Source organism: Sander lucioperca, chromosome 16 (genome assembly GCF_008315115.2).
Source record: "Sander lucioperca isolate FBNREF2018 chromosome 16, SLUC_FBN_1.2, whole genome shotgun sequence".
Classification (NCBI taxonomy): Eukaryota; Metazoa; Chordata; class Actinopteri; order Perciformes; family Percidae; genus Sander; species Sander lucioperca.
Window position 1 is genome coordinate 21111177 of NC_050188.1, and position 13320 is coordinate 21124496.

The window sequence follows — 13320 nt, forward strand, 5'->3', positions numbered from 1 at the left end:
TGTGTTGACACATAAATATCCACCAGTCATCTGCTGGTATTGGAGAAGAAAGCAGCTGTCCCGTTTCTCTGCCACAGTATCCAAGCTTAATTGACATCTTTGACAAACGCCCGGCAGGGGCTCGTCTCAGGGCCAGTTGCCTTCTAGAACATGAACATATCCTAATCATAGTTTGAAAGTGCTTACTTCCTTACTTCCGCTCATGAGCAGTATCACAACATTTTACATTTCCATCCATCTTAAAGTGACTCTCTTTACAAAAATGTAGGCTGCAGAGATGTCGGGAGGAGGAGATGCTAATAACTTGGATGATCATATTACATTTTTTTTTTTTTTTTTTACTTGAAAGCTAGCGATGACCATCCCTCCTGCAGCAGTAATGAATTCTCTCCCACTGCTTGTTTTGTCTTAAATTTGGCAATGCTTTTCTAACCTTTGCCTAAATCCTGCCTGGCTGACGCTTCAAAGTGGCTCTGTGTTAGCAGTGGAAACTCTCACTGTTGGGTTTACTCTGTCTCGGTCGTTAGCTCTCTTAATTAGGAAGACTGACCTTCACTACTACTTCTTAACTGCTTGAGACTTTTCCCTGCTACCAGCCCTAATTAGTGTTAGCTAATTTAGCCCTAATTGCCTCATACATCTCAGTACACTTCATAACATGCAAACATGTTCATATTTAGAAACATTTATTATACGCCTGACATATACGTATCTGTACTCCACAGCCTTCTTGCTAATGAGCAAACTGTCCAAACATGTTCAGTCTCTGTTATCAATGCTTGTATCCGTTAGCTTTTTCATTCTAATACATGTGTGTGTGCTGTAGAGTATAGTCTGTATAAGGCATCTGTCTTCTCCTGTGACTTCCCTCATTTTTTTCTTCCCTCATGGCACATGTTAGTGTCCCTACTGGGGGAAATGGCAAATGGTTACTAGTTCTACTTATTTTCATTTACTCCATCTGCTAAACATGCACTGTGCTTGCTTTTCAACCCAGTCATTGCACAATTAGTCTCCATTTATGTATGTGAGGGCGAGCTGAGAACTAATGACTTTGGCCTTGTGGCTCAGGTGGAAGGGGTTGGTAACTCACTGCTGGGTTTCCCATTATGTGTTTAGACTCTTTCACTCCTTTTTAAAAAGTTTTGTGTTATAGTCATTGGGTAGCCAATAGGTGGCATTATGGCCTAATTTTGTGGCAGCTCTGTGAATGGTACCATTACCTTGTCCAATTTTTTGAATAGCACTGAATATATTTACTGAATATATTTTCCCTTTTTTAAATGTTAAAAAAACACTGTGTGGAATGAACAGTTTCAACCCTCCTAACCCCAAATCCCACCGACGGGTTTGAAAAGGCATGTTTTGTTTAAAAGATTGCCAAAGAAAAAACACTTACCCTCGAAAGAAGCTGAAAAAAATGAATTGTTGGATTCCCAAAATTCCGACCATCCTTGAATGCTTCTCGGAACGCGCCGACTTTATGTAAAAAGCTTCAAAGTTAAGCCAAAAAAACACCAAGTGGATAAAAAAACTTTCATAAAAAAACTTGCATTGTATAATTTTGGTAATATTTCTCTCTGAAATGTAGTGAAGTAGAAAGTGGCATGAAAAGAAAAGACTCAAGTAAAGTACCTCAACATAGAGTAAATGTACTTAGTTACATTTTTGTTGCCTGTTTTAAAGGGGCACGTTACCAAATAACACATCTAAAAAAACAAAACAAATGTATCTAAAATGTAACAAAATATGATGTCGTAATGATGTAATCGGGGTTAATTCAGACTCCAAATTTATAACACAAACCCTGCGGTACGAAGTGGAGGCATGGAGATGTGGTTTAGAGTGTCTAATGACTAGACTGGGTAAACCCAGCCCGATCTGCCGGCGATTTGATTTCGCCCTGCAGCTCAGGCTGGAAACGTATACATTTTTCTATCCTGCTTCCCTTACAAATTTGCGTGGACCAATCACAAACTGGCTTATCCACCTGGCGCGCTATTGGCGGGTTTAACACGATGACGATAGAAGCGACGACAAGCAGCTTTTTGTTTATATTCACACCGAAGCGCAGCAACCCGTCTGTAAAGTATGTCACCCGGATCGTTGGTCTGATTGGTTGAAGGACTATCCAATTGCGTACAGTCATTTGAACTATACCCGATGATCGCGCCTCTTGTGCAGTAGAAAATACAGAGCAGACTCCCCAGACTAATGTTCAATCTTAAAAGATTGAGCTTAGTCTGGTGATAGCAAGACTATCTAATGACACTATTAAGGTGCAATATCGGACTACAGACAGCTTACAATTCTTTCACTTTTAGAAAAGTGTTGAATGAGTGGCATCAGTAGGAGTTAACCATAGCTCCCCCTCCAATCTGTAAGACCATGTTGTATTGTCCTTCAGTGTGGATGAGGCTACAATTCATTCAGTTTCCATTGACCCTAAGTGTTCTTCAGCTTCTTACTTTCTACTTTCTACTTTCTTCTTACTACAGCAGGGATTTCTTGCTTGATGCCATAAGCAGGCAATGTGCTCCTTAGATAATTACAATTTCACCTTAGATGTGAGTCAATTTGGTAAAACGCACAAAGGAGAAGAGAGAACATTAGAAAACACAATAGGAACAGAGAGAACAGAACTTCTCTGAAAGAAGCAAGAGTAATGCTATTGAGAAAGACATTGAACGAAATGAAAGTGAGAAAGGGAGATGCTCTTTTAAAAGGCTTTGGCTTAATTGCACTTTAGATACAGACATCAGTGATTGTTATTCTAGCTCCATCCTTGATGCAAGATTGCACTGTCCAAACTGTTTTTGTTCGGTGACATTTGGAAAGAACATCAAAATGTATTTTTACTCTTTTTTTTAATGTTCATTTCTCATCTCTCTCTCTCTCTCTCTCTCTCTCTCTCTCTCTCTCTCTCTCTCTCTCTCTCTCTCTCTCTCTCTCTCTCTCTCTCTCTCTCTCTCCAGGTTTCTAAAAAGGTCGCCGATCTCATTCTGGAGAAACAGCCTGCTTATGTCAAGGTAAGCTTCCAATGTCAACTCACAAACACATTAAACAACTCTTTCTGTCTTTTCTTGGCCCAGCCACTTATCTACAAAAAAAAAAAATATTCCAAAACATATCAATTATATTTGCCATTTTTTTTTTATATTTTTTTTAGGAATGGCATATTTTCTGAACGTGTTATAATTTTCAGGGCATCAGTGGATGTGTTCCACTATTAGCAACAAGATAAGGTAGAATATCCGTAACCATGGCAGTAGGGTATCTGTTTCCGTATCCATTAATAAGGAAAATGAGGCAATAACCAAATTTTTATTCACAACATAGTCAGGTAATGAATAAAAATGAAGTCCATAAAATCCCTTCTTTGATCGCCTAGTGAAGTTGTAATGAACTGAAATGAGCCAGAGTGTGTGTGAGGATGTCTCTATACCAAGAAGATATTCAGTCTATTTTTGGTCAGATCCAGTTGAGACTAGAAATTACAGGAGACCACGTTTGCTATAGTGATGAGTCAGAACGATTCTTTTAACTGGTTTTATTAGCCTACATTGATTATTTTGACATTAGTGAACTAATATGATCTCATTCATCTCATTCTGTTTAGAACAACAGCAACCTTCTCGACACCTCAAAAACATGAGCTGAGAGTAGTTTGAACCCACTGCCACATAGAAAGGAAGATACATTTCTCTATTTCCTTTTTTTAAAGGTTTAATGATTTTAGACATCAATGTTTGTTAGTAAAGAAACTCTATAGAGACGCTGGTGCAGCAGCAGAAGCCAGCATCATGTACATGTCTGTGTACATTGTGTGTGATTTGTGGCTGCATCAAGTGGGCTTCAAAATAAAAGTCTTTTGGCAGGAGATCAAATAGTTGCCCAAATATGTATATTTGCGTGTGTGTGTTGGATTGATTGGAGTAGTTGATCTTTTGATTTATTTGATTTAGCAATCAAATCATAGCATGGTCCCATCAGATATGTCACTATTGAAGTTTGGTAGAGTCTGTCAAATTTGTGTTAGTCAGTAAAGCTTTGATCCCAGCAAGTCACAGCAAATGACTGACAACTTTAACAAATTTGGGATGTGGGGAAATTGCAGTAACATTATCATCATTGTTATGCCTCCTGAAGGTCAGTCTATGAATAGCAAATTGATCATTATTTCTGTGACCCTCCCCATGACTCTGCAGAGTCAAAATGACAGCAGGGCTTATTAGCAGATGTTGCCAAGGATTTCGGGGGCATTTCCATTGACCCATCTCAGCCCTTGTTCACTTGGTCTGCAATGCCCTGTGGAGTTCAGAGGGAACTTCAGTTTCTACATCAACTGCATTAATGTCACAATGAGAAGGAAGACAGAGTTTCACTACATCATTTCCTAGCATTCAGAGAAACCAAAAGTAGCATTGACCAACTTGGTGCTTGTCCCTCGATTTGCAGATTTGCTGCCCTCTCATCTCTGTAGGTAAAAAGAGACAGGTTAGAATTGAGTGGTCAACTGCATGACCCCTAGACTTGCCAGGAAAGAAAGATTGCTATCTGGAAGTCCAAGTTGTAATGAATTTGTACCAGGTAGCCCTGCCTAGGTCACTCAACACCATTGGAAAGGGACTTTCAATTATTTTCCACTGGAAACACTTATTTGTTGCAGTTACTGCTGGTGCCTCTGTTTGTGTTCCCCAGTTGCCTTCTTTAAAGGAGATTAGTAATTTGGTGGTCAAACCTGACAATTACATAGGGGTCTTAAGACTGTTTCATTGGGCAGACAAAAAATTGACAGGAAACAGGGTTGTTAATGTGTGGAGGTGTGCGGGTATGGTCACACTGTGTGGGAATGTGGAGACATAAACATACTATAAACTCCAGCTGTGAATCCCTGTACTTGTGTGTCCTAAATGCAATTCACCTAATGCAAAAAAGCAAAGAGGGCAGGAACAGCAGCATCATTAGAATGTATAGGCAGGATAGGTAGCAGGGAGCCAGTGCATAGCCAATGTGCTGGAGGGTCGCAGGGAGGACCTCTTATGAATATATGAATAAAGAAGCATGGGAAAAAAAATCTCCCTTGTGACTAAACATCTTCTCCTCTTTCACCTTCACTTCCCAGACCAGCGGCTATGTTTGTGGACATTGTAGGAGTCGGGTTGTATAGTTTCACTGTGCTTGAATAGACTCACCATTACTGAATGTCTACAGTACATACAGATCTACAGTACTGTATACCTGCAGTTGTATGTTGTTAAATAGTTGAATTCAGCCTCTCTTTACTTGTTAAATTGCACATATTGTTTTTTAAGGTTATCCCAGTCTTGCACCCCAGCTCTTTAACATCTTATCTACTAAAAGTGACTAAACAATTCTCGAAGTCCACCACTGTGCACAGTTACAGTTACAGTTACACAGTTACACAAGCTGGGTTAGCCGACTCATAGGTTACTGTAGCTTACAGTTGGGATACAGGGCTCAGAGCAGGGGTATAACAACAAATTGGAGGCCCAGTCTACATACTGAGCACTCAGCATGTTGAGCTCTGTTGATTTTGTTTGAAGCTGAATTTCTAAATTTCAATTTTAATCATTTTTTTTTATTTGTTACATGAAATCGTGTTTATTTAAGTTGTTCTGGTCTTTTCCTATGTGGATTTGTAAACAACTAAATCCACGAGTGTCTACATTACATCATGGTTTGAATGTTTGCACAACAGCTGTGCACAGTACAGTATTACCTGTGTGTTCATAAGGGATGTCATAACAAGGGGTAGAGTGAGAGCAAGACTGTGTGTGTTCGTCTGGTGAAGCGGGAGTAAAGTTTCTGTTGGACACAGGAAAGAAACGGCTCCTTGCTTGACCAGATTTGACCCCAAGTGCACATATTTTTTAACTGCACAGACTATTATTGGTTGTTTAACTGAATTAAACCTGAGTAGTACTAAAGTACTAAACTCATTGATTCATTTTACAACTCAGACTTTCCATCACTTCATGATATTGGTGGGCTATATGGTGAATTTCATACTATTGCTAAGTCTAGACATAGTACAGTTTTACAGTTGTAGCGCTGTGGGTGCTGAAGATGTGGCTGCACTGCTCCCAGTACTGTATATGAATCAGACTGCTGGATTCACTCTCTTAGTTATTCCTTAGCTGGACTGGGTGAGTCAGCCGAGTCCCAGCCAGTTCCCGCTGCTTAGAGCGCAAGGGCATTTTCTGAGGACACATTTTAATGTACGTTTGAGTGTACCAAGGCCACCATGGTACCTTTTACGTATTAATAAACTGTTCTAACCAGTACTTAGGAACTTATTCAAGAAAGGACGCTGTGTTCTAGATATTTGATGGCTTTATGGAAAGTTGCTCTTAGAAGTGTGGGTAGTATTTGATTTGCAATAGCATCAATGTGAGTGCTATACCATTCCATACTTGCCTTCGCTTTCTTTACAACAGTTAGATTAAAATAGTGATAGCACTCTCATAAATGTACGCTTAATATGAAGCTACCGCAAGTGGCTGTTTTGCTTAGCTTAGCATGAAATAGGAAACCGTAAAACAGCTAGCCTGGCTCTATCAAAAGGTTACAAGTGTACAAACTGTGAAAGCCAAATGTCAAAATCACAAGTTGTGGTTTTATGGGGTTGCTTTGGTTTTTGTCCAAATAAAACAAGATATAACGTGTAAATTAGTAAACTTTAGAGGTGCTGGTAGGCAGATTCTGTTGCCTTTGGACAGAGCCAGGCTGGCTGTTTTGCTGTTTCCAGTCTTCATGCTAAACTAAGCTAAAAAGCTGCTGGCTGTATCTTCATATTTAGCGAAACAGATTAGAGAGTGGTATTGATCTTCTCATCTAACTCTTGGCAAGAAAGCAAATTCGTGTATTTCCCAAAAAACTATGCCTTTAACAAATATAAAGTTAATGAAAGCACAATAACATAATCTGTAATTTAAAGAAAATAAAGCTGCATGCAGTTAATGCATATTTCTGCAAATAAAGTTTAAGCTTGCTTAAACATTTTCATGAAACCAATACTCAGAATTCGTATCGTGTCATGCTGATGTTGCCTGCCCTGAGCAGAACAGCACAAGAGTCACATGGTGCACGTCCCCTCAGAGAAAGCCCTGGCTATTGAATCAACCTTTATAAAACAGTTCTGAGGTCTTGTCAAGGTCTTCCTCAATACTCGAGATCATGAGGGCAGATTGGTTTGAATGGGAACATTGATCTTGTACCCACAGCTGACATGCCACTTTGATGCTGTTGTTGTTGTTTTTATTACCGTTGAAAATTAATTTCCTCAGACTATGTTCTGTTGGTAAAAGGTTGTTTTGTCTGACAGTATTATGAGGGCATTTTTATGAACACCGGACCTTTTTTGCAGAGGGGTGATGCAGCATTAAAAAAATACGAAGAAAAAAAACAAGCTTCTCTGACCTCAGGCATGACATCTGGCAGATCAAAAAAAATTTAAACCAAGAGAGAAAGAGCAAAGTTGAAAATATAACAGCCCTTTTGGCTGTTTGTTGTCTGTAGAGGTCACTGAAGTGGCATAATAACTGAACTATTAGAGCAAAGTGCTTATTGATCCTTTTCTAAATGTTAAAGCTCTGAAGAAAGGAAGCTTCTTCTCTGATTTTTCGGTGTGTTTTTGAAAGTTTTCCTCTGAAGTACATTACACTCTGGCATTGGTGATGCATGCCTTACCATAATGACATCATCTGTAAGATCTATCTTGCACACAGCAGGATGCATGAAGAGTGCTCCCATATATGTGTGTTGGTTTGTGAGCATTGCTGTATGCATGGAGTATGCACTTACTCCGTAAATGAACCAGTCTAACAAGATCTTTGTGCCACTCAGAAATTTCATGCCCTCAGCATTATAGTACGCCTATGGGGCTGTTTCATTTAAAATCACTGTTTCATAGTAAATAGACATTTTAGCATATTTAGTGCCAAATAGTATATCATTCTTTGGTATTTGAAACATTAACTTTGAAAGGTTCCAGTGTTTATACATATCAGTATGCTGCTTTGTCTTATTTACCATCATTTTTATCACTAACTTCTTCCTTGTTCACAGGAACTGGAGCGAGTGACGGCGTTACAGACCAACCTGCAGCTGGCAGCGGTCATTTGCACTAATGCAAGGAGGTAATAGTGTTCTATTACCTACGATATATTCAGTAAATTACATAGCTGCTGAAATAGCCCATTCAAACCACATCTGCATACTAAGTGCTTTCCTCACAACTACAATAACATTCCTTCCTTTCATACATTCTCTGTGTGTTAATATGGTCACAAATGACAACTTATTCTGTCTTGTTTGCCCTTGAAATAAAATAGGAATCAAAAACATGCCACTATACATGCTACTCTGTACTATATATATATATATATATATATATATATATATGGTCTTACCACCTCTGCATTAATTGCACTCCAAGGCCATATATGTGTGTGTATTTTTATAATAAACAGTAGGATAGTAACAACAGTTACAAACCATTCCAAGCTTACTATTGAGTTCCACTGGTGTATCATTTTGCCTGGTGTACAGTTCACCACAATGTATTGGAGTTTTAAATGCCAAGCAAAGTAGTTTTAATCTGTAGTGACGCTAAATGCTCCCTGCACTGTGACGTTTCATGTAAAGGCAACTGAGCGTGGCTAAGGAGGGATTCACAGAAGCCAGCTTGGGTCTATTAGCCAATCAGAGGAGACGACAACTGCTGACAGGCCTGCTTAAGTCACTCAGGACCATCAAGACGCTGGTAAAGTTTACTATCGATCTATCGTTCTATAGATCGTTTTATCTATAGATATATATAATATATAGATATATTTTTTTTATCATTTATCTATTTACTGACCTACCTTCAAAAAGTTCTGACACCAGACCCTTCTCAGTTGTAACTGAGAGTGGGTCTGGGCAAGGTTCATTCGCAGCTCATTTCCAAAGGGGCGTCACCAACGGACACCGCTCAAATGCCTCTGGGCGCAATTGGATAGTCCTTCAACCAATCAGACCAACGATCCGGGTGACGTAGCAGCGACAGCGGCATCAACGGGTTGCTGCGCTTCGGTAGCCGTCAAGTTGAATGTAAACAAAAAGCTGCTTACTGTCGCTGCGCTATCGTCATCATGTAAAGCCCGCCTCAACGGTTGTGATTGGTGCCTCGATTTGGAAAAACTGGAAATGGGCTCTTGGTCAGACTGACTTGCAGAGCAAATCTCAAATTTGCCAGAAGTTTGTCAGGGTTTTTCCCAGGCTAAGAATGAGGACCATGCCCTACACAGATTGCTCCAGCATCCAGTGGGATGCCTGTTTAATTAAATAAAAGCAGAAAAAACTCAGACAGTTGTCTGGCAAAACCTGGCTACTTATTAATTGTATTTGTTGTGCTGTTGTGGTTGATTTAATATATCTTTCTGACTGTCAACATAATTGATTTAGACTGTAGTCCTGAGGGACGTTTTTGATTTCCCTGTTAGTGTTATTTTGAATCACCTTGGGAATTTGACCTACCAACTGCAAGACTCTCTCTCCTGAGCTGTGTCTGTCTGAAATACCGTCATAAACACACTGTGACATGTCACTGCTGTGAAACTCATTGATGTAGTCAACAATAATAATTTTAATAATTGCAACTGGTTCTCCGCACATGATTTAAATTAAGATTAAAGTTAATTAAACATACTGTCTTTTAATTAGTGGTGTTTGATCATTTGCTCCAACTGTAATCATCGGAAGATATTTTACCAACATGGTCACAGCAGTAAAGCATGTAATGAGTTTTGAACTAGTTAGCACTAATATTGTGGCCTGTTAGGGATTTTATGCTGTATTAATTTCTTCCTCTTGTCATTCTTCGCCTCACAGCAAAGAACAGATGTAAGACTCAGCGAGATGCTAGAGGTATTGGAATCACCCCCCCCCTCACTCACACACACACACACACACACACACACACACACACACACACACACACACACACACACACACACGCAGAGATATCTTTATAATTGACTTGACAGGTCAAACATCAGTAGGGATTCTGCATTGAAAGTCAAACCCACCCAAACACAAGACGCTCCTACAAATGCCTATCTATTGTGAAGGTCAGCTGTAGCACATGGAATAGATTTCACTACCACTGAGTGTAATCCTTGGTTATACGCTGTATCTGTACGTATCTTTTGTAACAATCAGTTTTAAGGAGATCAAACAAAACTGATGCAGATGCACAGAAGAAGTCACACACATCACTGTCATAATCCAGAGTGATCCGGAGTTTACTCTTGATATATATGGTATTTATAAATTGGTTTCAGGCTACATACAGTACATACTGTACTGCTTTTGTACTTGAAATGACCTCACTTCTGTTTCTTTCAGGAGGAAGACTATCCAGGTGCAATCCAGCTTTGTCTGGAATGTCAAAAGGCTGCCAGCACCTTTAAACACTACAGCTGCATCAGGTACAGTATGAACAAATAGATATATTTAGTTGTATCCAAATGAGAGCCGGCATGGACTTCATTTTCTATGGTTGGATAGAAAGTTTTCTGATATTCATATATTAGAGAATATAATCACTTATCTCCTATTGTGAAATCATTTACTTCACAAATAGTTATTAGGTTGGAAGGTTTCTAGTTACAAGATAGAGACAGGCAGGCAGCTGGCTAGTCATGCCACACAGATGGTTAGACAGAAAAAACACATCAACAGAGAGACAGACAGACAATCAAAAGCACATGAGACACACAAGAACATCTGAGGATCAACTGTGAAACAACACAATTAAGTTTTTAACCATTTGTGTTTTAAAAGTGCCCAGACATGACTATCATCATAAAACCCTCTTCTCTCTCTACTCCTATTTAGGTAAGAGAGGGAATTGAAAGTATAGAGTTTATTCACGTTGATTACAAGATGGTCAATCATCTCTGTCCCTTTTGATTTTCTGTGCAATTGTGCTCAATTTGTGGCATTAGGTGGGCACCACAGTTCTCCTTTTTATGTATTGATCAGGGATGCACGTCATTGCTGGCTTCCTCCCTCTTCCTGAGACACCGCGCACAGGATATTTTGTGAAGAGGTGTATGGGAATGAACGTCTTTAGCTGCTCCCAACACATGCCGATGTAACACAAATAAATGGTGTTCCCGCTTGTCATTTTTGCTATTTTGTCATGCACTGCAGAGTATGTGGTGGTCTATTTATGGAGTATGCACTGGCGTCACAAAACGGTGAGCAAGCGCACAGTTCCTCTCGCCGATACAGACCTTGTAAACAAAACTGAGCATCTGCACCTCTGCATTTAACCACTTCCCCTGGCTGTGACAATGCCGTTCCAATAACAGAATGACTGCTGGGAAATAATGATCAATATGGTAACATTATGCACAAGGGATTGTTGTGCTGCGGAGAATTCCTCCCAATGTTCTTTTCTTTTTTTACTTGCAGCTGTTGTTTATTTGTGTGGATATTACTTTAGTTGGTATCATTAATTTACGGTTCATGGCGTTCCATGTTCGTGGTAATGGTCCCTGAATGAGCTGGGGATGGTGGTGTGCAGAGTCATTCAAAATTTTCCACCAATGATGCCACTCACTGCAACCAGTGTGTCAATGAGGGAAGGTGATTGTGATCATCATAAAAAGAAGCACTTCCATTTTTCTTTATAACCGTCAGCATCACTGTATTTACACGCGGTCCGGTGTGTATTCAAATGTGTCTGTGGCAGCTGGATAGAAATTCGATTACCCTCTTCACCTTTGCTTTCCTTTACAATATGCTAATTCCGCCTCCTGAATGCAGTAGTTTTCAACATTAGTGCATTGATCAAACATCTGTCACACTTTGCATTAGCATGCACATTGTACTGTACTTGGGCTCTCTGCCCAAAACTGCTAGAACCTTGACTGCAGCATCACCCTCCCCTAAGCAGCTAGTTTCCGGTCTGCTGCACTTTGATTTAACCTTGTAGCTATGCTTTTCCATGCACTGCTGAATGCCTTACATTTTGCGGTCCGTTTCATGCCTGCCCTTCTTTTGTCTCTGTCCCCTACCCTGTAAAAGTCAAAATTGTTTCCCCAAGAAGGCACTTGCATAGTCTCATGCTCCGTCTCAGTCCATTTTCATCAGGCTGTCCACATGGGCAGCTGTTTGGCAGCTTAAGACCCGCACATGTCAGCACAGTGTTCACAAACTGTGAGCATTGCTGTGGTCTTAGAAAAAGAAAGGTGTCATCTAGTCTCTCTGTAATATAAATTTTTGTACCATATGACAGTATTACATTAAGATACATGCATACATGTAAATTGGGTTTGTATGTTTTTTTTTAATTGACCATGTACAATTCTTTCTCTTTACATGGTTACAATAAGCTTGGAAGAGTTCTCAGGAAAACATAAAATCCATAACATAAATGCTTCTTTTCTTACAAACCTAGTGTTGGAAATGATAATCTCAATTCTGCGCCACAAAATCGGCATTTCAAGGATTTAATACAGAATTGAACAGCTCTTCACTTTGTTAGTATTTTGTTGCTACAAAAATCATTAGCGATCAAATTTAACTCTGGCTTCGAACATGCTAGTTATTTTATACCAGGTGTCATACAAATTGTCTAAAAGTTATTCTAGCTGAAGCTCCTTCAGATCTCCACTTCAGCTAATCACCATCTTAGTATTGAGGGAGGTGTTTGTTAAGGTGTTCTAATCTAATCGGTTCATGCGGTTCAGCTGCACGTTCAAGAGGAGCAAAGTGTAGGAAGAAGGGCAGAGGGCTGCTACGTTAATATCTGTGTCTCAGACACAAACAATTTTGTGCAGGCTGCCCAACATGACACTGCAAACACTGAAGCAGTTAACTGATTTATTCAGAGCCACGCCTTCCTTCTCTTTGTGGTCAAAGTATATTTTCTTTTAAGGCTGCATGATTGTGTGCAAGTGGAGATTTTTAAGAAGAGGTCCATGTGAATCAGCTGTAGTAGAGTATCATTTGAATTTGTGTTTACTTGTAGCGCTTTAGATGTCATGATAAATTCCTTCCAACACTAGCAACAACAGCAGAATCAAAAGATGTATTCAAAGTCGGGTAAGTTACTTTGGTCAATGCCATGTTGTTTTGGGTTATTCCCCCCACTCTGACAGGTTTGTTTTCAGACATAAAATTCAGCTGAGCCACAGTGCATTAGTCTGTGTTTTTATGTGTCACCAACATCACTTCTTCAGTTACACGTTTGGAAGAAGGAAGATGCTTACCATTTCTATTTTTAGTTACTATAGTTTTTTG

At 39.6% G+C, this 13320-nt stretch overlaps 1 protein-coding gene across 2 annotated transcripts in view; it reads left to right on the plus strand.

The window, feature by feature from the left end:
- The window catches only part of vps50 (VPS50 EARP/GARPII complex subunit), a 110622-nt gene that overhangs the window by 13997 nt on the left and 83305 nt on the right, over positions 1-13320 (plus strand). For both annotated transcript variants that reach the window (XM_031322998.2, XM_031322999.2), the window contains exons 5-9: positions 2976-3029; positions 8092-8162; positions 8671-8788; positions 9898-9933; positions 10414-10496. In XM_031322998.2, the coding sequence (XP_031178858.1) occupies positions 2976-3029; positions 8092-8162; positions 8671-8788; positions 9898-9933; positions 10414-10496 (362 nt within the window). The remainder of the gene's footprint in view (positions 1-2975; positions 3030-8091; positions 8163-8670; positions 8789-9897; positions 9934-10413; positions 10497-13320) is intronic.